The sequence below is a fragment of the Ovis aries genome, chromosome 9, assembly GCF_016772045.2.
Source record: "Ovis aries strain OAR_USU_Benz2616 breed Rambouillet chromosome 9, ARS-UI_Ramb_v3.0, whole genome shotgun sequence".
Taxonomy (NCBI): domain Eukaryota; kingdom Metazoa; phylum Chordata; class Mammalia; order Artiodactyla; family Bovidae; genus Ovis; species Ovis aries.
The window spans coordinates 88,439,170-88,465,941 of NC_056062.1; the positions used below are offsets into that span (position 1 = coordinate 88,439,170).

Here is a 26,772-nt window from a genome sequence, read left to right on the forward strand (position 1 = left end):
TAGTGTATGCTTGAACTTTACTAGGAGGATAGATAGTGTGTTCTCATTACAAACACACAAATATTTAACTATATAAGGTGATGGATATGTTAATTAGCTTGATTGTGCTGATCACTTCACAATACATATATCAAAATATCAAGATACACACCCTAAACATACACAAATTTTCTTGTCAAATTATACATCAGCTGAAACAAAAAAATTATACAAAGCTGGAACAAAAACACTACCACATTCATGTAAGAATGACACCTATTACTGCTGCCCTCAAAGACCTAATTCAGGATTCAGAGTTGGTAGTCCCATCTTATTTCATTAAATTCTTGAGTTTTTCCCTCAACAAGCAAACAACTTGATCCTAGAAGATTGGAGTGGATTACTATAAAGTTAACAAAGAAATGGCCCTAATTATAGCTGCTCTGAAAAATGTGGTATTCTTTTTTTCTAAAGCAGATTGAAAAAGTATTAGGTCTGCACAGAAGAACTGTACACAAAAGGTCTTAATGATCTGGGTAACCACAATGGTGTAGTCACTCACCAAGAGCCAGACATCTTAGTGTGTGAAGTCTAGTCGACCTTAGGAAGCATTCCTACTAAAAAAGACAGTGGAGGTGATGGAATTCCAGCTAAGTTATTTCTAATTGTAAAAGAATATGCTGTTAAAATGCCTCACTTAATACACCAGGAAATTTGGAAAACTCAGCAGTGACCACATAACTGGAAGAGGTCAGCTTTCATGTACATCCCAAAGAAGGGCAATGCCAAAGAATGTTCAAATTACCACACAATTATGCTCCTTTCACAAACTACCAAGGTAATGCTCAAAATCCTTTAAGTTAGGCTTCAGCAGTACATGAACAGAGAACATCCAGATGTACAAGCTGGATTTAGAAAAGGAAGAGGAACCAGAAATCAAATTGCCAATATCCACTAGATCATAGAAAGAGCAGGGGAATTCCAGGAAAATATTTACCTCTGCTTTGTTGACTACACTAAAGGCATTGACTGTGGATCACAAGAAACTCCAGGAAATTCTTAGAGAGATGGTAATACCAGACCACCTTACCTGTCTCCTGAGAAACCTGTATGCAGGTCAAGAAGCAACAGTTAGAACTGGATATGGAAAAATGGACTGGATCAAAATTGGGAAGGAGTATGCCAGGGCTGTATATTATCATTCTACTTATTTAACTTTCTAGAGTATATCATGTGAAATGCTAAATCACAAGTTAAAATTAAGATTCTAATCCAAAATCACTGCAGATGGTGACAGCAGCCATGAAATTAAAAGACGCTTACTCCTTGGAAGAAAAGCTATGACCAACCTAGAAAGCATATTAAAAAGAAGAGACATTATTCTGCCAACAAAGATCCATCTAGAAAAAGCTATGATTTTTCCTGTAGTCATGTCTGGATACGAGAGTTGGACCATAAGGAAAGCTGAGTGCCGAAGAACTGATGCCTTTGAACTGTGGTGTTGGAGAAGACTCTTGAGAGTCCCTTGGACACCAAGGAGATCCAACGAGTCCATCTCAAAGGAGATCAGTCCTGAATACTCATTGGAAGGATTGATGCTGAGGCTGAAACTCCAACACATTGTTTATCTGATGCAAAGAGTTGACTCATTGGAAAAGACCCTGATGCTGGGAAAGATGGAAGGCAGGGGGTGAAGTGTTCGATAAAGGATGAGATGGTTGGATGGCCTCACTGACTCGATGGACATGAGCTTGAGGAAGCTACAGGAGTTGGTGATGGACAGGGAATCCTGGCGTGCTGCAGTCCATGGTGGTCACAAAGAGTCAGACACTACTGAGTGACTGAATTGAACTGAACTGAGAATGAAGATTGCTGGGAGAAATGTCAATAACCTCAGATAAGCAAAGAATGCCACTCTAACAGCTGAAAGTGAAGAGAAATGAAAGAGCCTCTTGATAAAGGTGAAAGAGAAGAGTGAAAAGGCTGGCTTAAACTCAACATTTAAAAAATGAAGACCATGGCATCTGGTCCCATCACTTCATGGCAAATAGATGAGGAAAAAATGGAAACAATGACAGATTTTATTTTGGAGGGTCCCAAAGTCTTTGCAGTTGGTGACTGCAGCCATTAAATTAAAACACGCTTGTTCCTTGGAAGGAAAGCTATGACAAACTTAGACAGCATATTAAAAAGCAGAAACATCACTGCTAACAAAGTTCCATATAGTCAAAGCTATGGTTTGTCCAGTAGTCATGTATGGATGTGAGAGTTGGACCATAAAGAAGGCTGAACACTGAAGAACTGATGCTTTTGAACTGTGGTGCTGGAGAAGACTCTTTAGAGTTCCTTGGAAATCAAGGAGAGCAAAGAAGTCAATTCTAGAGAAAATCAACCCTGAATGCTCATTGAAAGGACTGATGCTGCAGCTGAAGCTCCAATACTTTGGGGCCTGGTGCAGAGAGCTGATTCATTTGAAAAGACCCTGATGCTGGGAAAGATTGAAGGCAGGGGGATAACGGGGTGACAGAGAATGAGATGGCTGGATGGTACCATCAACTCAATGGACATGACTTTGAGCAAATTCTTGGAAATAATGAAGGATAGGGAAGCCTGGTGTGCTACAGTCTATGGGGTCGCAACAGTTGGACATGACTGAATGACTGAAAAACAACACAGTAGGTGGCCATTGAGTAGTGAGTTCATTCTTTTCCATTCCAATCAAGATAGAAGTTTAGAAGCTTACTCATTCATGTGTGATCAACAATTTATACTTCTATGTTTTTGTCTCATTTTTTCTTTTGGGTTCCAAAGTCATTGCAGTTGGTGACTGCAGCCTTGAAATTAGAAGACACTTGCCTCTTGGAAGGAAAGCTATGGCAAACCTAGACAGCATATTACAGCAGAAACATTGCTTTACTGACAAAGTTCCACAAGGTCAAAGCTATGGTTTTACAACAGTCATGAACGGATGTGAAGGCTGGACCCTAAAGAAGGCTGAGTGCCAAAGAATTGATTCTTTCGAATTGTGGTGTTGGGGAAGACTCATGAAAGTCCCTTGGACAGCAAAGGAGATCAAACCAGTTAATCCCCAAGGAAAACAAACCTGAATATTCATTGGAAGAACTGATTCTGAAGCTTAAGCTCCAATATTCTTCACCACCTGATGTGAAGAGTCGACTCATTGGGAAAGACCTTGATGCTGGGAAAAACTGAAGGCAAAAGGAGAAGAGGGCAGCTGAAAATGAAATGATTGGATAACATCACCAATTGAATGGATGTTAACTTGGGCAAACTCTGGGAGATAGTGAGGGATGGGGAAGCCTGTTGTGCTGCAGTCTATAATGTTGCAACAAGTTGGACATGACTTAATGACTGAAAAAAAATTAATATTTTATCCATGTCTGTCTTTATTGTCTTTATCTATGCTTATCCTTCTTGAATCTAAGAATATTCTAGGTCTTCCTGACTTCAATCCTTAGTGCTAAATCATTTGATTTTAATTAGTTTCTTCGGCTATTTACTCCTCTGAGCATCTTGATCACCCTACATCCAAAACTGGCTTTTAGAGCTGCAGTTCTAGTTGAACCAGTGCTGACCCTCATGTGGGGTATCCAGGTATCCAGAAAGATCTGAATCTTTATTTGAGCCAGTTGATAGTCTTCAAACATTGCATATGAACAAAGTGTTTTCTTCAGTTGAGACTTTCTGATTTAATAGAATCAACCCTTTGATTACCTATCATTGCTCTTGAGACAGAGAGCACAAGCACACACTCTTAATTTTACTTAAAAGGCCCTTCACGCTCTGTCCTCTGTGTTCCCTTTCTTAAGTCACTCCCTCCCTCTCTCTTATCTCAAAACAGCCCTCTTTCTTCATTTAGTGATCCAATTACAATGGTTTTGTCTCAGTAATCAAATGCACCACAAAACACCAGTCAGTGGGCAGTATGTTGTGGAAGGCATCCCACATTAATTTTTTTAAAACACATCTCCAGTTGTGATGACAGTATAATTTTTTAATTTTTAAAAGCTATATTAGCTTTAATATTTCAGGTAACACTGGATATATGTAAATTTAAATATCTGGAAGAGATAAAGTTTATAACAATGATACATCATTGCTTATTGAAGGAGCAAATATTCATTTCTTACTGTGTGACCAACTCCAGTCAATAGAGGGTTTCTGATGTCTTCACTGAAAACAAAGCTGTGAAAACTCTGAGGTATGAAAGAGGTTGTAGAGTCATGTTCTTCAATCAGATTTTTATATATTTGTGTTTGAGGTCGGGCTAGGCCTTTCAGTATTATATAAAATCCATCATTTCCAATCACTGAAAGAAAATAAAACCAAACAAGATATACTATAGACCTTATTTCAAAGGTGCTTTGATGTATATGTGTCTTCAATACATATTACAATTGCTTCCCTTTTAGCAGATTTCTTTTTATTTATTCATTGACAGCGACTTTAATGTAGCAGTTAGGCCTCACAAAAATTTAGACAAATAACAAAAATAACAAAGATATCTACACTTAGAGTACTATTTGCTGACAGCTATTTAATCAATCCCCTTATGGAACTGATAAATTCTAGGAAAAAATCGTGGTTACAAATCAAGATTAATAGATTTCAGGCAAAATGAGGAAAAAAGTGCCAGAAAAGCCCTTGAACTTTTTAAAATGTTTCTGTCCCCTTCAAAAGTGCCATTCTTTTTGTTTTATATAAGTAGCAGTTTATCACTAATAATTTTCATTTATGTTTGCTCTAGGCAGGATGAATCACTCATAGAACTGAGTAAAGAATATACTATGAAAAGAGAAATGGATCACTACTAGGAAAAAGTTTTGGGTATTTTTTCAACATTTCTTCTATTCCATTTTCCAACTCTCCACAAGCTGTCATCCAACCCCACTACCTAAAGTTCAAATATATGCTGAAGGTCTGGAAGGCTCATTCACTAGTGAAGGTTTGAACGAAACACAAATCAGTTTTAGTTTTTCTGAAGCCCGTCATTTTGGAGAAGCACATCTTGGGAAGTGGATGATGTTGCTCCTTTTCTCTATCACTTACTAATGGCTCCAAAGGAGGAAATTAATCAAGTGGGGTGCTTTTCTTACCATTTGCTTATTAACTTGTAAATAAAAACTTTACAAGTTGACTTTAATGGATACCTGCATTTCTTTCTTTTTTCCTTTTTTTTAAATTTTACTTTAGTTTATTTTACAATACTGTATTGGTTTTGTCATACATCAACATGAATCCGCCACAGGTGTACACGCGTTCCCAGTCCTGAACTCCCCTCCCACCTCCTTCCCCATACCATCTCTCTGGGTCATCCCAGTGCACCAGCCCCAAGCATCCTGTAGCCTGCATCGAACCTAGACTGGTGATTTGTTTCTTATATGATATTATACATGTTTCAATGCCATTTTCCCAACAAATATTAGCAATTGAAGCAGCTGACAAACAACTAATCTCAAAAATATACAAGCAACTCCTAAAGCTCAATTCCAGAAAAATAAATGACCCAATCAAAAAATGGGCCAAAGAACTAAATAGACATTTCTCCAAAGAAAACATACAGATGGCTAACAAACACATGAAAAGATGTTCAGCATCACTCATTATCAGAGAAATGTCTCTGCTTTTTAATATGCTGTCTAGGTTGGTCATAACTTTCCTTCCAAGGAATACACATCTTTTAATTTCATGGCTGCAGTCCCCATCTTCAGTGATTTTGGAGCCCAGAAAAATAAAGTCAGCCACTATTTCCACTGTTTCCTCATCTATTTGTCATTAAATGATGGGACCAGATGCCATAATCTTAGTTTTCTGAATGTTGAGCTTTAAGCCATCTATACATGGTGACTATAAAATAGTGATTTTTTTTTAATCTTCACTAAAGCAAACATTGTGTTTCTCTGGATGCCTGAGCTTAAAATAAATACTTCCTAGAGAGCTCAATATCATTTCTTATTAATCATCTAATCTGAGTGACAAAGGTACTGTAGAAATATTGCTTTTTTTAAAAAAATGCTTATGTTTCATTTTTGGCTCAGCTGAATCTTTATTGTGGCCCACAGGTTCAACATTCAGAAAACTAAGATCATGGTGTCCGGTCCCATCACTTCATGGCAAATAGAAACAGTGGAAACAGTGGCAGACTTTATTTTGTGGGGCTCCAAAATCACTGCAGATGGTGACTGCAGCCAAGAAAATAAAAGACACTTACTCCTTGGAAGAAAATTATGACCAACCTAAACAGCATATTAAAAAGCAGAGACATTACTTTGCCAACAAAGGTCCATCTAGTCAAGGCCATGGTTTATCCAGTAGTCATGTGTGGATGTGAGAATTGGACTGTGAAGAAGGCTGAGCGCCAAAGAATTGATGCTTTTGAACTGTGGTGTTGGAGAAGACTCTTGAGAGTCCCTTGGACTGCAAGGAGAACCAAGCAGCCCATACTAAATGAGATCAGTCCTGAGTGTTCACTGGAAAGACTGATGTTGAAGCTGAAACTCCAATACTTTGGCCACCTGATGCAAAGAACTGACTCATTTGAAAAGACCCTGATGGTTAGAAACATTGAAGGTGGTAGGAGAAGGGGATGACAGAGGATGAGATGGTTGGAAGGCATCACCAACTCAATGGACATGAGTTTGAGTAAACTCTGGGAGTTGGTGATAGACAGCGAGGCCTGGCATGCTGCAGTCCATGGGGTCACAAAGTGTCAAACACGACTGAATGACTGAACTGCATTGAACAGGCTCTTTGTTGCAGTGAATGCTCTTGCTGTAGAACCTGGGTGCTATGGTGTGTGGGCTTCAGTGGTTGCGGCATGAGGGTTTCAGTGGCTGCCTTAGGGAAGCTTTGTTGGCTTGTGCCATGTGGGATCTTCCTGAAGCAGGGTTCAAACATATGCCCCCTGCATTGGCAGGCAGACTCTTAACCAGTGAACCACCAGGGAAGTCTGAAACATTGTTTTTGAATAGTTTTCATGTGGGCTGTTTAAGAAAAAAACACCTTGCATTTCCCAGAGATGCTTACTTGTGTGGTCACATGATCATTCTGATTAATAAAACATTGAGAGGATTTTTGCTTTCCAAATATGCACATCACCCCTTTTTCCACACTAGAATGGGTATAGGATATTTGAGCTGAGGAAAATGCAAGGAGAATCTCGGAGGCCTCACCTCACGTCTTTAAACTACTGTCCTGTGACTTCTCATTATGTAATATAAATAAAAATAAAGCTGAAAAATGTTATAAACTAATGTCCTCTAGTTCTTTGTTACTCACAGCTGAACATACTTTCTGTGTGAATATTGTTGGAATTTCACTGAATTCTATTCATAAAACATGTTCACCGTACTGATGAATGTCATTCTTCAGGCCTCTGGAGGAAATATTCCTTTTCCTTCAGCCTTGGCCCAGTGACAGTGACTCTAACTAAATAAATTCTGCTTGCAATGTATCAATTTTTATATTTAAACTTTAAAAATATCTATGATATTAAGGAGGCCTTAAGAGTGTAAGCAATCTAAGGAATTTGGTTGTGCCTTACTCTTTGTGACCCCATAGGCTGTAGTCCACCAGGCTCCTCTGTCCATGGGATTCTCCAGGCAAGAATACTGTAGTCGGTTGCCATTTCCTTCTCCAGGGAATCTTCCTGACTCAAGGATCACTCAGGTCTCCCACATTACAGGCAAATTCTTTACCATCTGAGCCACCAGGGAAGCCCAACTAAGGAGTTTAAGTAATATAGGGACTTTGAGATCCATGGAAAATATTTTTGGTCAGAAAATATCTCATCAGTACCCAAATTATGCTTATTCAAAAAGTAGTCAAACAAAGCCATTCTGGAATCTGCTAACTCCATTTATATAAAAGATGATAGCTGTATTTGAAATGGCAAAGAGGGGCTCTATTTTAAAAGAAAATATTTTATTAATATTAGGTAGATATAACTTTCTCTTTTTGTTGAGATATAGCTGATGTTCAACATTATGTAAATTTCAGATATACAACATAGTGACTCATTCTTTAAAGGTTATATTCCATTTCTATTTACTATAAAATATGGTTATATTCCAGGAGAAGAAAATGGCAACCCACTCTAGTCCTCTTGCCTGGAAAATCCCATGGATGGAGGAACGTGGTGGGCTACAGTCCATGGGGTTGCAGGGGGTCGAACACGACTGAGTGACTTCATTTCACTCACTTCACACTTTATCACTGGAGAAGGAAATGGCAACCCACTCCAAATTCTTGTCTGGAGAATCCCATGGACAGAGGAGCCTGACAGGCCATAGTCCATGGGGTCGCAGAGAGTCGGACACGACTGAAGTGACTAAGCATGCACGCTTATATTCCATGTATTGTACTATATAAATCCCGGCAGCTTATTTATTTTATACAAGGTAGTTTGTACTTCTTAATCCCCTACCCCATCTTATCTTACCCCTCTCTTCTTTTTTATCCCCACTGGTAACCACCAGTTTGTTCTCTATATATGTGAGCCTGTTTCTTTTTGTTATAGTCCCTAGTTTATTTTTTAGAATTTATACATAGGTGATATCATATAATTGTCTTTCCAACTCTGACTTATTTCACTCAACATAATAACTTCTAAGTCTATCCATGTTGCCTCAAATGACAAAATATTATTTTTATGGCTGAATAGTATTCAATGTTCTTTATTCAGTCATCTGTAGATGGACACTTGTGTTCCTTCCATATCTTGGCAGTTGTAAATAACGCTGCTATGAATACTGGGTGCGTGTTCAAATTAGTGATTTCAAATTAGTGGTTTTGGTTTCTTTGGATGAATACCCAGAAATGGGACTGCAGGGTGTTATACTAGTATTTTGAGAAACCTCCATACTGCTTTCCACAGTGGCTGCACCATTTTGCCTTCTTACTAACAGCTTATAAATGTTTCCTTTTCTCCATATCCTTGCCAACACTTGTCATTTCTGGTCTTTTCGATGATAGCCATTCTAACAGGTGAAACATAGTATTCCACTTTGGTTTTAATTTGCATTCCCCTGACACTGAGACTGAGCATCTTTTCCTGTGCTTGTTGACCATTTGCATGTATTCTTTGAAAAATATCTATTCAGCTCATTTTTAACTGAGTTAATTATATTTTTGATGTTGAGCTGTATGAGTTTTTTAAATATTTTGGATATTAACTCCATTTATATAAAAATCGCATTACTTACAAAAAATTTTTCCCATTGAGTAAGTTGTCTTTTTGTCAATGGTTTCCTCTTCTGTGTTTTTACATTTTAGTTCCATTTGCTTATATTTACTTTTAGCTTCACTCTATTGTGAAATACATCTAAAAAAGCATATCCTGCTCAGACATATTAAAAGACTGTTTGACTTATGTGCTCTTCTAGGAGTTTTATGATATCCAGTCTTACCTTTAGGTCTTTCGGTAGATATCATTTTAAATGATTTACTACACACTGATAATTTTTTCTTTTCAAAATAAGATACTATAGATGGATCAAGTACTGGTTTAGGAGATTTGTATTTAGTCCCATTTTTGCATCCATTACGTATTCTTGGGATAATCATGTATTTCTAAGTTCAATTTCCAATTCAGAAATCATCATGCTAAGTCAAATTATCTACACATATTATATTTTCTTATTTTTCCAATATTCACTGAAATATATTTATATGTTGCTGAACTTACTATTCAAGTTTAAATAAATTAGAACTTCAAAACTATATAAATAACCAAATTTTACCAATAAAAAGATTACTTAAAAAAATTTTGGATAGCTTTAATAAACATTTAGAAATACAGATGGAAAAGACTTATCTAATTACAATATTTAAATTAGTCAACCATACTTAAAATCCCACATTAAATCTCCAGAAACTGTTTTCAACGTTTATCTGCATTTCAGGGTTCCCGTTTCATTTCTACCTTCCTCTCACCCAAGAGGATTCCCAGGCAGTATTGTGGTAGAGACCCACCTGCCAATGCAGGAGATAGGAGAGACGCAGGCTTGATCCCTGGGTTGGGCAGATCCCCTGGAGAAGGAAATGGCAACCCACTGCAGAATTCTTGCCTGCAAATTCCATGGACAGAGGAACCTCACGGGCTATAGTCCATGGGATCTCAAAGAGTTGGATATAACTAAGCACACATGCATACCCTATCCAAGAGACATTTGTGAGGTTTTGAGAAAATTAATGTAACTTTCAAGGATGAATCTTTATGACCCATGGAGAACACCTTAGTTGCAGTGAAGACACATGTACACTTTAGAATCAATATATATTCTTCAAGGCCACATTCGCCTTTAAGAGAGACACAGTCTTTACGGTAAGGTGAAATATTTTATTACTTCTATTGTAAGAGCATATTGTTCAAATTATGGTTAATTTATATATGGGGAAGGGGCCCATTAGATTTTTCATGAGATGTAACTACTATGTTTTTATATGCTATATGAAATTTAAGCCACCACAGAAAATAAAGTCTATGCACGCTAAGATTTGTTTAAGGTTTAGTGATCTAAACATATTTTTCAGCATTAAAAATAAATACAATATTTAAAAATGAGGAGCTATGGAGTTTTTCAGATCTAACCTCATAGAAAATAAGACTAAAAGGGAATAAATTGAAACAAATAGTAGAGAAATAACATTAAGACTTAGTGGACTTCAAGTAAAGAAAAGGGCAAAATTGACATATATATATTAAGAGACAAAAATCCCTATATCAATAATTTCATAGCAATGTTGCAATGTTAATTTAAAGGTAGATATTAATAAAGTTTTTATCTATGATCCAATTCCATATTAGCCATTAAATTGGATTCTCTTCTAAGCTAATTTTCTTAGCTTTCTGAACTTTAGTTTGCCAGTCTTAAAAATGCCTTCTGCCCAGGCCATAAAATGAGATCCAGTGGGAAACTCTTGGGATCAATTAAATTAAGTAAACTATATCTATATCACATATAGAGTTTGCCATACATACTATATATATATAGGTATATATATATAGTGTTTTATTATAGCAGCATAAACAATCTTTATATATAATGATCGTCATATAGTACTCATGTTTTCAGTACCATTTTCACCTAAGCTAGAAATATGTATGTGTATTATTCAGTGTTTGAAATAAAAAAATTGCTGCTCCTGTTAATGTTTTATTGTCTAAGAAAACAGTTCATAAGAGGCTGAGTAGGAAGCTGCCTTAAATGACGAAACTCCAAAAAATCCCATGACCAGAAGAGACCAGAAGGTGCAAACAGCTGTGCAGAATCTCGAGAACGAAGCCAAAGCCTTAGCAGCAGACTGAAAGTCAGCAGCCTGTGATGAGAGGTTACTAGGGGGAATACTTTAAATAACATCAGAGGGAGGGAAATGCACCCATGAATAAAGAAAGGGGAAAAAGAAAGACACCTGGTTGGACCTATTTTGTTTTGTTTTTTTAGAGTTGGATGAACAAAGAGATTTACAAAGGTCAGATATTTAATGAGTTGACTGCTTTGATAGTGAAACACAAATGAGTTGCCAGATTTAGATGTCTTAAAAACTCAAGAGAAGGGTTGTAGCACATGTAGGTGTAAACACAGATAATAAAAATGTTTGACGTGTTTAAAAATATGCACCATTGAAATGAATTGCAAAGTCTTATTTAACATAAATCTTCACATTTTAAAGTTGGTCTTTGTTAAGTAATGAAAGTTCATATTTTATCAGTTTATCACACAAGTCATTACAATACCTGGAGAATGCAGTATTTGCTTCTAATTTTGGTTTTAAAACCTTTTATAAAAAACTAATAGCTACTTACAAACACTAGCACATAAATATACATTCATTGTGGAAAATTCAACACAAAATATATGTGGTTTTTTGGTTTTTTTTTTAATATTGGCAATTTGGACTCTGATTACTTTGCCTATTCTAAATCCAGCTTGAACATTGGGAAGTTTTTGGTTCATGTACTGTTGAAGCCTAGCTTGAAGGATTTTGAGCATTACTTTACTAGTGCTTGAAATGAGCACAATTGTACAGTAGTTTGAAGGCTCTTTGGCATTGCCTTCCCTTGGGACTGGAATGAAAACTGACCTTTTCCAGACATGTGGCTATTGATGATTTCCAAATTTTCTGGCATATTGAGGGCAGCAACACCTTCTTTTATAGCATCATCTTTTAGGATTTGAAATAGCTCAGCTGGAATTCCATCATCTCTACTAGCTTTGTTCATAATAGTGCTTCCTAAGGTCCACTTGACTTCATACTCCAGGGTGTCTGGCTCTAGGTGACTGATCACATCATCATGGATATCCACGCCATTACAACCTTTTTCTACAATTCTTCTGTGTATCTTTGCCACCTCTTCTTAATTATTTCTGTTTCTGTTAGGTCCTTGCCATTTCTACCCTTTATTGTGCCCATCTGTATATGAAGTTTTCCCTTGGCATCTCTAATTTTCTTGAAGAGATCTCTAGTCTTTCCCATTCTATCATTTTCTTCTATTTCTTTTCATAGTTCATCTAGGAAGGCTTTCTTTTCTCTTCTCGCTGCTCTCCAGAACTCTGCACCAGTTGGGCATTTCTTTTCCTTTTTCCTTTGCCTTTCACTTCGCTTCTTTTCTCAGCTATTTGTATGGCCTCCTCAGACAGCCATTTTGCCTTCTTGGATTTCTTTTTCTCTTGAATGGTTTTGATCACTGCCTCCTTTACAATGTGGCAAACCTCCGCCCATTGTTCTTCAGGTACTCTGTCTATCAGATCTAATCACTTAAATCTATGTGTCACTTCTATTGTATAATCATAAGGGGTTTGATTTAGATCCTACCTGAATGGCCCAGTGGTTATACTTTCTTCAATTTAAGTCTGAAAGTTGCACTAAGGAGCTCATGATCTGAGTCACAGTCAGCTCCAAGTCTTGTTTTGGCTGACTGTATACAGTTTCTCCATCTCTGTCTGTAAAGGATATAATCAATCTGATTTCAGGATTGACCATCTGGTGATGCCCATATGTAGAATTGTCTCTGTGTTGTTGGAAGAGGGTGTTTGCTATGACCAGTGTGTTCTCTTGACAAAATTGTTAGCCTCTGCCCTGCTTCATCTTGTACACCAAGGTCAAACTCGCCTGTTATTCCAGGTATCTCTTGACTTCCTACTTTTGCATTCTAATCCCCTAGGCGGAAAAGAACAGTGTGTGTGTGTGTGTGTGTGTGTGTGTGTTGGTTCTAAAAGTTCTTATAGGTCTTCATAGACGTCCGCATGAGTCATTGGGGCATAGATTTGGATGACTGTGATATAGAATGGTTACCTTGGAATCAAACCAAGACCATTCTGTCGCTTTTGAGATTACACCCATGTACTGCATTTTGGACTCTCTTGTTGACTATGAGGTTGACTCCATTCCTTCTAAGGGATGTTTTCCCCTAGTAGATATGATGGTCATGTGAATTAAATTCACCCATTGCCATCCATTTAGGTTCACCGATTCCTAAAATGTCGATGTTCACTCTTGCCATCTCCTGTTTGACCACATCCAGTTTACCTTGATGTATTCAATATTGTACTTTTAGCCTTGGAATTTACTTTCACCACCTGATACATCCACAAGTGGGTGTCATTTCTGCTTTGAATCTGCCTCTTCATTTTTTTTTCTGGAGCTATTTCTTTGCTATTCCCCAGTAGCATATTGGATACCTACTGACCTGGGAGGCTCATCTTTCAGTGTCATCTGTTTTTGCCTTTTCATAATTTTCTAATAGGTATTAAACAAATGCAAAAGAATAGTGTTTAAGTCTGTTGGTTTAGGTGTGTGTGTGTGTGTGACTCTGTGTGTGTGTTTATTTATATGCCACCACCCCAAAATATTAACATATAAAATGCTTCTGTTAATGCACCCTTTATATCCCTGGTCAAGGCACTAGAAATTAAAATGGGAAACCTAGCTAAAATTTGTCTGAAGATTTTGTTTTTGTTTTTCTCAATATCTGGGTCAGTCAGATAAGTACTCTGACCACTTACTGTGTTCACTATGAAAATCAGTGCTAGATTGGTATTGAATGTGTGTGTCAATAAATGGTTTTCAAAGTGTGGTTCCCAGACTAGCAGAAACCCCTGGAATGTTATTGGAAATGCAAATTAAGCTTCATCCTAAATCTACTGAATCAGAAACCTTAGGTGCTAAGCACAGCAACACATCTCAGTGAGTTCTGAGGGATTCTGATGCATGTTCAAAACCCTAACCCTAACCCTAACCTTTAAAATCTAATTACCAAAATGTGAAGTGTTATTTGTTTCACTAGTTATAACTTTACAAATTGTATACAGCCAAACACTACACTCTAGCATGTCAAGTGAAATTCAGATTATTATGACAGGAAACTCAAAATAATGATACACGTTTTGTCTTTTGCCAAATTTCCCTCCAGATTAGTCAGTTTACCTGTGCTTCCTTTTATCCAGGTTTCAGAGATGACATTCTTACTAAGTATTTTCAGATGCTCATCAAGTAGTTGAGAGGTTAAATCTGGAATCGTTTTCAGCATCTTCCACACAATGTTGTGTTCAAATGGAGTCCTGTGAATGGGCCTTAAAGTAAAAAAGATTGCATATTAACAGACTATAGCATAAATACAAAGAAACAGGCCAAAAAATCCTTCACTTTTGAGTTTCCAAATTTGTTTATTCTTGGTTTTAAAATGGTTGCTCAAGAATAAGTGACAGTGTTCTCTTTCATCTTAAACATCTTTAAAATGTGTTCTCCTTTCAAGATAAAGATGCACCTCCATGAAACTTTAAACTATAGGGGTATTAAATAGTGGGTTTACCTATTTAATAGAAAACTCAATGCTTCAGTTTTAAGATTATATCTCTCATTATTAGTCATTATAATAATAATACTTTTTAGACAGTAAAATGATTGATGTTTTAGCTATTATTTGTTCCATACTTTTAAAATACTATTACAGTCAGAGCAAATGAATCTGTGATTTAACATTTGAGAATATAAATGTTAAGTTGAAAGATGCATGTGTAATTTTAAATAAAACACAGTTATCCTATGATAGAGGATATTTATTTACTTTTCATTCAGTTCAGTTGCTCAGTCATGTCCAACTCTTTCCAACCCCATGGACTGCTGTACTCCAGGCTCCCTGTCCTTTGTCTCCCTGAGTTTGCTCAAATTCACATCCCTTGAGTCAATGATACCAACCAACCATTTCATCCTCTGTCACCCCCTTCTCCTCTTGCCTTCAATCTTTCCCAGCATCAGGGGCTTTTCAAATGAGTCAGTTCTTTGCATCAGGTGGTCAAAGTATTGGAGCTTCAGCTTCAGCATCAGTCCTTCCAATGAACACTCAGGACTGATTTCCTTTAGGACTGACTGGTTTGCTCTCCTTGCTGTCTGAGGGGCTCTCAAGAGTCTTCTCCAATACAACAGTTTAAAAGCATCAATTCTTCAGCACTCAGCTTTCTTTATAGTCCAGCTCTCACATCCATACATGACCACTGGAAAAACCACAGCTTTGACTATATGGACCTTTGTCAGTAAAGTAATGTCTCTGCTTTTTAATATGTTGTCTAGATTTGTGATAGCTTTTCTTCCAAGGAGCAGGTATCTTTTAATTTCATGGCTGCAGTCACCATCTGCAGTGATTTTGGAGCCAAAGAAAGTAAAGTCTGTCACTGTTTCTATTGTTTCCCCATCTATTTGCCATGAAGTGATGGGACCAGATGCCATGATCTTAGCTTTCTGAATGTTGAGTTTTAAACCAACTTTTCCACTCTCCTCTTTCACTTTCATCAAAAGGCTCTTTAGTTCTTCTTCACTTTCTGCCATAAGGGTGGTGTCATCTGCATATCTGAGCTTATTGATAGTTCTCCTGGCAATCTTGATTCCAGCTTGTGCTTCCTCCAGCCCAGTGTTTCGCATGATGTACTCTGCATAGAAGTTAAATAAGCAGGGTGACCATATGCAGCTTTGACGTACTCCTTTTCCTATTGTGAACCAGTCTGTTGTTCCATGTCCAGTTCTAACTGTTGCTTCTTGATCTATATACAGATTTCTCAGGAGGCAAGTAAGGTGGTCTGGTATTACCATCTCTTTAAGAAATATTCTTAAGAAATAGTTTTGAGTAAACTAGCACCCCATTTAACATCGTTTAAAACTGTGTACTTCAGATGCAATAAAAAGGAAATAGTATTTAGAAATGGCGTGATATTATAACAAAATCCTGAAATAAATTCCATTGATTAGCAATGAAACAGAGGATGACAAGGAAATAATGTCACAGATTTTAAAAACAGACATACGTTTTTAGTGTTAAAACATTTGATATGGTAATTGCCTGCAATAATTTGAAAGATAGACCAAGTGCCTAGAAAACCTGTAGTTTCTCTGATAATAGTTGGGCAAACCCAGAAAGTTACTGGGTTTTGTTTGCTCAGAGTTAGTTATATTATAATAATTCATGCAGCCATGAATTATTACCTGGGTAAAATTGACCAGCTATCAAGCTAAATGAAAAGGATTGGAGAAGATTTGGAAATGAACCATGTTGTTAGATATATATAATAGCCACATCTACCAATATGGATGAGTAGCCTAATGTTTTTCATCAAATTGGAAAGATTTGGCTATTCCCTCTTCAAATCTCTCTCTCTTTTATTTGTTCTCTCCCTCTGGGATTCTCACTGTGTTGATTCTGGTATACTTGGTGATGTCCCACGGGTCTCTGAGGCTCTGTTCATCCTTTGCATTCTTATTTTTTCTGTTCTTCTGACTGGGTTATCTTAATATATACGTCTTCTTGAAGTTTATCAAACTTTCCTTCTGCCAGAGCTAATCTATTGTTGAACTCTTATAGTGAAGTTTTTATTTGTTACTGTACTTTTAAACTCTATAATCTCTATTTGTATCTTTTTTGTAATTTCTTTTAGTGATATTATCTATGTGGTGAGACATTATTATTCTCATGAGTGAGTGAAAGTGTTAGTCACTCAGTCATGTCCAACTCTTTGCAATCCTTGGACTGTAGCCTGCCAGGCTCCTCTGTCCATGGAATCCTCCAGGGAAAAATACTGAAGTGAGTTGCGATCTCCTCCTCCAGGGAGTATTCCCAACCCAGAGGATGAATCCGGGTCTCCTGAACTGCAGGGGGATCCTTTGATGTCTAAGCCACGAGGGTGTGTGCGTGCTTAGTTGCTCAGTCGTTTCTGAATCCCCGCAACCCCATGGACTGCAACCCGCCAGGCTCCTCTGTCCATGGGACTCTCCAGGCAACAATACTGGAGTGGGTTGCCATGCCCTCCTCCAGGGCATCTTCCCAACCCAGAAACCGAGCCCAGGTCTCCTGTACTGCAGGTGAATTCCTTACTATCAGAGCCATAGTGTGCAGCTAACCCTCTGTTCATTTCACTTATTAATCTAATACTTGTTTGGAGATTTTCTTATATGCCTGAACTATTAAGTCACCCAACTTTTGCCAGTGGGCAGGCTGTTTTCATGTTCTACTTTAATTCATTAGATACAGTTTCCTTTATTTCTTTGAACCTCTTCATAATGGTAGATTTAAAATTTTTGTCTACCAATCCTAACATTTGAATCTAAGGGCATTGTTTGTTCTTGGCTGCTTTTTTTCCCTACAAATGGGAGACACTTGTTATCTCTTTGCATATCTCATAATTTTTGTTTAAAACTAAACAGTTTGAATAATGTAGCAAATCTGGAAATAACTTTTCCCCTCCTTCCCAGGGCCAAATAACAACAAAACTCTATGAATGTGGCTTTTCCAGGATACTGTTGGACAAATCCCAGTGTAGCAGTGATCTGGGACTTGGTTTTTAAGGTGCTTCTGAAGTTGCAAGGCTGCTAGTTTTCAAGACCATCACAGAATTGGAGACAGAAGGATTAAAAGAGGTCAAGATAAAAAGCTACAAACTCTGCTGTTTGTCTTGAATAAATGCTCCTCATTTTGTTGCATGCATTTGATTAATTTCAGAATTCTGGAAAAAAAATGTATTTTGACAGTCTTTGCCAGTATTTCATTGCTTGTATAGAGGAGCAGATATACAGAGGTCCTCATTTTGCCTTTCTAGGAGACCTGTACTCCATGCTCAACCTTAAATTCTCTGATTGATAGCAACACCCCTAATTCCCTCCCACAGCACAAAGTCAGCATAGATTTAACTCACTTAATGACAAGCAGTAGGAAGCACATGTGGCCCTTGAGGGTGGGACAATCAAAAACATTTGTAAAATAATATTACTACCAGAAGGCATTAAAAGAAATAAAGTTTAAAAGTCTGGAATTCATCCCAAAATTATAGCTATTCACTTGATTAAAAAAAAAAAAAAAGAATGGGCTTATAATTTCCATATTCTGCCTGAAAATGAAAACCATTTCTTTTCTTCAACTAACATAATCTTACTCTGGAAATCCTATTCCTGATAAATAGGATTTATATATTCCTACTTTTCAGCTTAATTCTGTCTTTCATACTCAAGCACTCAAGAATTTTCAAATATTTGGAATGTCATGCTTGGAAAATGAGCAACAAGAGAGGGGCTGTGAGTCGCCCCCAGGCTCCCATTGCCACCGTGCCTGCCTCACTTGCGCTGCCCCCGTGGGCACTTGTCTTTAGGGTGTCTGAGGCTACACCCTGACAAACAATGAAATCCCCCCAACATATTTTTTAGTGCGGTCTAACACACACCCTTGTGTTTACTATCCTCAAAATGTTGGAATAAGAGATTTGGTTCTGAAAACCTGACCTTCACTTCCTCTCTCTAAACTGGACTTCTCTTCTCTTTCAACCTCTACGTTTCTCATCTGGCAGGAACTTTTATACACATCATACCCACTCCTTCTTACCACATCTTCCTGACCTACTCTGAATGTAGAAAAATTTGAGTGAAAGAAACCAGATGAGCAAAAAGAAGACGTTCATATATTGAGAGATGCTTCAACAGTACCACTAAACAAGGAGTTGTTTAATACTGCCATTCTTATCATTATCATAGTTATGAATTATCAGGCCACTTGCAGTGGTGTTAAAAAAAGGTTATTCCCTTTTCATGTTCATTTACTCATCTTTATTTCTATTTCTAGCCCCGATTCCAGCTGGTGACAAAAAGCAACGTCTTAATATATTCCAAGTATTTCAGGCATTACAGTTGCAAGCAAAATAATGATGTGATTTCTCTTCCATGCCGTGCTCTCCTGGTGATCATCTCAAACTTAGGAGCTTATAAAGAGCCATGATAAGTAGGCCTGTGGTTTCTGATCACTAGCACCTGCGTGCATTGGCATCTGCTGAATTCTGTTATGTGTAGCCATTGGCATTCATACTATCATTCCCTGAACCTCTATTTGTTTCAAGTTATAGGGACACATGATCTATACTGTGTAAACCTCCTGTTAACCTGTTGACTTTTTCACTCTCCACTAATTCATCATACTTCGTGCTGGTGAGAAGAGAGTTTGATCATTTTAGAAAACCTATCTGTGGCTGTGGGAAAGTGGTTAGTGTTCTCTTACGGTCTCTATACTCCTAACACTAATTTACTTAGATGTGTAGACGAAATGGAGCTTCTGCATTTTTTTCAATTAAGCTAGCTTTCCTAATAATCCCTAATTTACTAGGTTAAAGAGTAAAATAAACAAAATTTCTTGCACTTGTTTCTAATCAATACGACATCTTCTAGTCAATTTAAATATTGAGACTACACAAATCTTAACTTCCAACACTGGCAGACTCACACGGCTTTTAAAAAAGATTTAGACTCTTTCATAAAAGTACTTGTCTTCCATTGCTAATCCACTCACAACTCTTCTCCCCAAGAGGGGATTCAAGCGTATAAGAGAATTGACTGGGTCCTTGTAGCAGTGGCTAAAAAAGCAGTTAGACTCCATGTGCAGAAAATTTTGTTGAAGAAATATTATAAGTTAAATTAAAAGACACATAAATAGAGCCATTTAACTTGAGTAGGATGCTTGCCAATAAAACTGTAGTAAATCAGAACATGCAGGTGCAAGTAAATGGAGAGAGCAGCGGTGGAAAATGCTATAAGAAGCAATATTTAAACTAAAAAAGAGGTTTACTTCCTTAAGGACACATAGTTAAGGATGATTAGAAATAAATTGAAATACTAAAATATTCTAAGTGAAGAACAAATCATTCTAACACTCAATTACACATACACACACACACACACATAACAACAACAAAACTTGCAAAATATTTCTTGGAATCAGAATTCAGGAGGAATGCTAATTGCAAGAAAAATGTTTAAGGAAGAGTTGCCAGAAGGCCCATGAAGTTCTCTAAAATTGAAAGCAAACTTCAGAGAGGCTGATTAACTTCTTCTTCTCAGTGACTTATAAACATCAAAGAAAATATCTTTAGGTCCTGTCATAAAAAAATTAATTTTTAATTGGAAATGAAGATATTTGTTGGATAAAGCTGACTCATATAGTTAAAGACCTGTCAAATTAAAGAGGAATTGAGATTATTCTGTCAGGCAATTTGAGTAAAAGCTATAAAGAAATCATGTTTTCTAATTAAAAGTACAATTAAAAATTAAAAACAATGGAACAGATCCTTGGGATTGTATATAAAAATTCAAATATTTAGCTCCTTATCAAGTCCTCCTGCTGTTTGAGTGCATATTTTCTTTCAATAATGGTTAAAAATATCCAACCAAACAAAATGCACCAGAGAGTTCAGTCTTCTGTACTGTGGGAAACGGTATTCCTTCAACATCCCTGAGAGCTGGGAGGAAGCTTATGTTTCCTCAAGTGGCTTATTATCATTATCCCATTTTCATTGAATATTAAACTCTGGTCTGGACAGCAAAATTTGCTGTGGTCAGTATTTCTTTGTTTATTTCTAAATAACATCTTATTACCACATATGAGATTGAGATCATATGGAGAACAGATTACTACTTGTTTGCAATGTTTAATATTTTCACTAATGCTCTCAAGTGGTGATATATCTATGTATATATATGGATGGGATGGGGCTTCCCAGTGGTGACCCAGTGATAAAGAGCCTGCCTGCCAATGCAGGAGACGTAGAGACACTGGTGCAATCTCTGGGTTGGGAAGATCCCCTGGAGTAGGAAGTAGCAATCCACTCCAGTGCCCTTGCCTGGAGGATCCCATGGACAGGAGAGTCTGGCAGGCTGCAGTCCAGAGGGCTGCAGAGGCGGACACGGCTGAGGCGACTCAGCGTGCACACAAGGACTGGACAGGAGCGATGGTGTCCAAACACACACAGTCACAGAACACTTTGTTCAAACTGAATCTTACACAGACTTGTGTATAAATGAAAGCAGACCTCACTACTTTAGTGAGTGGGAGGCTAGGTGAGTTTCCAAACCAGACCCAGGTCTCCTCCTTCACATCTGAAGGAGGAGTGAGAGAGTCACAGAGCCAGTGTAAAATTACACAGAATCCAAGGTTCCTTTCAACATGAATATTCTATTATTTTATTTAGTTGATTGCCCACCATTTTAAAATTCTTTATATTATCATAAATTACTAGGAATTATATTTCCTAAACCCAATCTCCTCCTTTTTAAAATAAGAAAAATGAGGCTTACATATGTCAGGTAATTTGTTCAGGAACACATAGATAAGAAACTGTAGAGTCAGAATTTTATTCCTGTAGCCTCATTCTGGATCCTTGGCTCCCATCCACTTAGCTAAACCTTCACTATAGTTGTTTTCTTTTCTTTTCTTTTCTTTTCTTTTTTTTTTTTTTTTTTTTTGAGTTATTGGGTAATTGAGTTAGGGCAGGGACTATTCCAGGTTTTAGTGAGCATGACAAATTAAAAAGCATAAATTTATAAATTACAAAATTGGAACAAATGTCTTTATTTAGGAAGGGAAGCTGATTCCTTAGTCCATAAGGACTTAAACAAATGACATAAACTAAGGGCTAAACTAAGATCATGGCATCCGGTCCCACCACTTCATGGAAAATAGATGGGAAAGCAATGGAAACAGTGGCTGACTTTATCTTTTGGGGGGCTCTAAAATTACCGTACATGGTGACTGCAGCCATGAAATCAAAAGATACTCCTTGGCAGGAAAGTTATGACCAACCTAGACAGCATATTAAAAAGCAGAAACATTATCTTGCTAACAAAGGTCCATCTAGTCAAGGCTATGGTTTTTCCAGTAGTCATGTATGGATGTGAGCATTGGACCATAAAGAAAGCTGAGCACGGAACAATTGATGCTTTTGAACTATGGTGTTGGAGAAGTCTCTTGAGAGTCCCTTGTACTGCAAGGAGATCCAACCAGTCCATCCTAAAGGAGATCAGTCCTGAGTGTTCATTGGAAGGACTGATGCTGAAGCTGAAACTTCAATACTTTGGCCACCTGATGCGAATGACTGACTCATTAGAAAAGACCCTGATGCTGGGGAAGATTGAAGGCGGGAGGAGAAGGGGACAGAGGATGAGATGGCTGGATGCCATCACTGACTCAACGGACATGAGTTTGAATAAACTCTGAGAGTTGATGATGGACAAGGAAGCCTGGTGTGCTGCAGTCCATGGGGTTGCAAAGAGTCGCACATGACTGAGCAACTGAACTGAACTGAGGAAGGGAAGCAAGGACAATAAGTTAAAAGTTTTAAAAGCTAGGCAATTTCAAACATCATCAAAACCAGAAAAATAGTACAGAATTTTTAAATTAGTTGTATAAGTACAACTAGTTGTATAAGTACAACTAGTTGTATAAGTGGAGGACAGAGGAGCCTGGTATGCTGCAGTCCATGGGATCACAAAGAGTCAGACATGACTTAGCAACTGAATAGTAACAACTATTATATTTGCTATTCTAAAATTTTTACTGCATTTCTTACATTTTTTTTTTTACCTCTTTGTATGACACCAATTTTAAGTCATTTTTATTGAAAGAACAAAAATGAGCTTGGTGAGTAAAAAATTTTAAATTTGTTCTCAATAACTTAAATTTTTTTTTAAACATTAGAATTCCTGTCAAATTTGGGAATATCTAAATCCACATTTGTTTCATGCATGAGCCTTAAAATGTGAAAAGCTTTTCCATGGATTCTATTCTCTCCTGATACATTTCAAAGTATGTACCATTTGGCTGCTCACGTGCTTCTGTTACCAGGCTGCCATATGGTGATGGTAATTCTGATCCAGTCAAGATGTTCTGGGTCCTCTCAGTGAGTGATCGGGTTAATTCTGACAGTCATTCATACACTAGAACAGTGAGCAGTAATAACGTGCATGTACAACAATGACTAAGAATCAAAAATTATATCCCACTAGACCAAAATGATATGTATCTTTAACTCAGTTCTCCCTAAACTGGACCCACAAAGCGCCAGAAGCCACTCCAATGTCAGCTGTCATGAATGTCAAGCAAAGAAAAAAAGTTGGCAGGCTAAATGAAAACAAGTGATTAAAGTTAAAATATCTTAGTTTTGCGAATTTTACAAACATTTATGACCATGTGAATAAATTTCTAAGGCCTCTCCCAGGCCTGTGGAAGGAACCCATGCTGATCAAATGACAGGCCTAAAGCCTAAGCTTCATTACCTTCAGGCTAAATCTACCTGTGAATTAAGGTCTAGTTATTAAGCAAAAGAAACAATAAGAAGAAAATAGCATCAGTAATCAGACTGGATTAAAAACTGAAGGCTTTGAATCTGGAGTGAAAAGAGGTAGAAATTTTCTTAAGGCATGAAGGAGGAACACAGAGCAAAATAAAGGTATCAGCCTGAATTAAGGACCAAGGTGAAACTTGCTCAGGTTTACAATTTGGGAAAAGAAAAACAAAGGTCAACACTACAGTGTGGATTGCCATCTGGGAGTAGAATTCCAGTGAGTCTATTCCATTTGGTTATATCTGTCCCTAGAGTCCACACCTGGCGCACCAAGGAACCCCAAAACGTGCTGCAACTTGATGGCGGTTATGTTGGAAATACAAAAACATTTTCAGCTAATTCCTGGGTTTTAGCGAGAATATGACATTTGATCCAATGTTCTGTGAACCACAGATTATTGGGATAAAAAAACTCCAGCTGAAAAGGTCACTTTAATTAAAGGATGCATACACTCATACCCTTGGGCCTCCTTACTAATTTTAAAGGCATCATTTGTCAAAGGAACAAAATTATTTAAAACAGTTAAAAATGTGATTTTCCCCAAATGTCATTTATTTTTCTCCATTTCCCCTTTATGCTTTCAACTAATCCAGTATAAAATTATTTTCATGGAATCTAGTGTGTACCGGAATTTTTCTTGAATCACTGATTATTAATATGCACATCACCTTCTGTCTGACTTCTCATTTGAACTGCCTAATCAGTTAAGGATGAATGAACAGAATAACAATTTATTTTATTTGATCATCCAAATTCAGGTGACAAGTGTTGATCATTATCAGTTTTTCCAGAAACTGGGTTTGGTCAGTCATGAAAGGCAGACACCAGAGTCACAGGATGGTTTGGGCTTTCTTTGCTATTCTTAAACACTGTTGAAAATGAAAAGATCAGTGACAACAACTTTAACTCTTCTTTTCAAGCTTAGAATGTATATATTATAGAAAATTGATAATTTTTTAAATGTCTCTTCTTTTCGTCTGGAGAGGACAAGTAGGGCTTTTCCTTGTGGTGTGAAAAAAATCAAAAGATACATACCTCCAAGATAAAAAACAGATTTCCTATCATTTCTCAGGGATGTGATTAAAGAACATACTAAACTAACCTGCTGATTGAAAAATTTTAGGAGGAGCAGGTCATAAATCAAGTTTCAAAGAACTTAATTTATATTTCTTTAGGAATCCAACACCAAATTAGGGAATTTTGAGACCCTTCAGGAAAGGTACCTCATCAAAGAACATTTCTTCAACATCTTTCACAGACTTGGTTCCTAAGACCTTAGTGGTTAACAATAGCCACACAAAAAGGGCATAAGTAAGATTTCAAAAGTCACCTATAATCTCACTTCCTAAACATGCTCAGGTTCAATAAATAAGATAACCATGGAGTACCAAAGTGCACAGAGGTTTAGAACATTTCCCTGGAGAAGGAAATGGAAACCCACTCAAGTATCCTTGCCTGGAGAATGCCATGGACAGAGGAGCCTGGGGGACTATAGCCCATAAGGTTACACAGAGTCAGATACGACTGAATCGACTTAGCACACATCTTTTGTCTTTACACGTTTGAAAGAGCTGCTTCCGAGAAGCAAAATTGATGTGATGGATTTCTCTGTAAGAGAAACTGACAAGCAATTTTGTCAGGAATCTTAATCATTCTCAACTTAATCACCTTACTTCTCTTCTTATGCTCAGAGGAATGTAATGACTACATGTTAAAATCAGAAGGCAAACAGTAGCTTCTACCCGTATTTGAATTTTTTTTTTTGTCAGCTAAAAAAGAGCCTATATTATCTGATCATTCATTCACTTTCTATTCACCAAATAGTTTTGTGTAATGGTTCATTTTTAGATATTATTCTAAATATTGGCGTTTTTGTTCATTAGTCGCTACGTCATGTCAGACTCTCTTGTGACTCCCTGGGCTGTATCCCACAGGCTCCTCTGTCTTTGGGATTTCCCAGGCAAGAATATTGGAGTGGGTTGCCATTTCCTTCTCCAGGGGATTTTCTTGATTCAGAGATCGAACTCATGGTTCCTGCATTGGCAGGCATATTCTTCACCACTAAGCCGCCAGGGAAGCCCAAATATTGGCATCATACAACAAAGAAAAAGACAAATATGTTCCTTATCTTCCACAACATAAAACACAGTGAAGAAGTCAGATATTAAAGGAAACACGACTGTGGACTGTAGGCTTCCCTGGTGGCTCAGACAGTAAAGAATCCACTCACAATGTGGGAGACCCTGGTTTGATCCCTGGATTGGGAAGATCCCCTGGAGAAGGAAATGGCAACTCACTCCAGTATTCTTGCCTGGAGAATTTTATGGACAGAGGAGCCTGGCAGTCTACAGTCCATGGGGTCACAAAAAATTCAGACATTACTGAGCGATTAACACACGGCTATGGAGGGGCTTCCCAGGGGACACTAATGGTAGAGAACCTGCCTGCCAAGCAGGAGACATAAGAGAAGCAGGTTCGATGCCTGAGTCAGGAAGATCCTCTGAAGGAGGGCACAGCAACCCACTCCAATATTCTTGCCTGGAGAATCCCATGGACAGAGGAGACTAGCAGACTACAGTCCATTGCACTGCACAGAGTCGGACATGATTGAAGCGGCTTAGCACGCAGGAACACGTGGCTGTGGAACTTCTATAAAACTACTATGAAGGGTAAAGCACTGTTCTATGGAAAGTAATAGAGAGGCTTACCTAGTTTAGTTTGGTCAAAAATATTCCAGAAGAATAAACTGAGCAATGGGGAAAGGGAGGATACCACTGTTGAAGGTATAAGGAATTTCATGCCCAAAGGTCCAGAGTCAAGTATTCAAGAAAGACTGGTAAAGAGAGTCCAGACAAATCAGAGCAGAGAAAGCAAGGAGGAAATAGGACATGAAATGAGGCCAAAGTGACAGAAAGGTAAAATCCCAGGGGCACGGTAAACTCTTAAGAATTTTAGACTTTGCCATAAGAAAAGTTAAAGTCATCCAAAGACTTTCATTATGAGTAATAACTACAGGGATTTGCCTTTTTTTCGCTCTGGCCATACAAAGGAGGATGGATTAAAACTAATGCACTGAGATCAGTTAGAAGGCTATTACAACAGAGATTGTACAATTTCATCTAGCAGGTTGGGT

General features: G+C 37.6%; 1 protein-coding gene across 1 annotated transcript in view; it reads right to left on the reverse strand.

Moving 5' to 3' along the window:
• Positions 1-26,772, reverse strand: part of CNBD1 (cyclic nucleotide binding domain containing 1) — a 494,615-nt gene that overhangs the window by 208,132 nt on the left and 259,711 nt on the right. Inside the window, exons 5-6 of the mRNA XM_027973294.2 lie at positions 14,428-14,573; positions 4,139-4,309 (exon numbers count right to left, since the gene is read on the reverse strand). Coding sequence (XP_027829095.2) covers positions 4,139-4,309; positions 14,428-14,573 — 317 coding nt within the window. The remainder of the gene's footprint in view (positions 1-4,138; positions 4,310-14,427; positions 14,574-26,772) is intronic.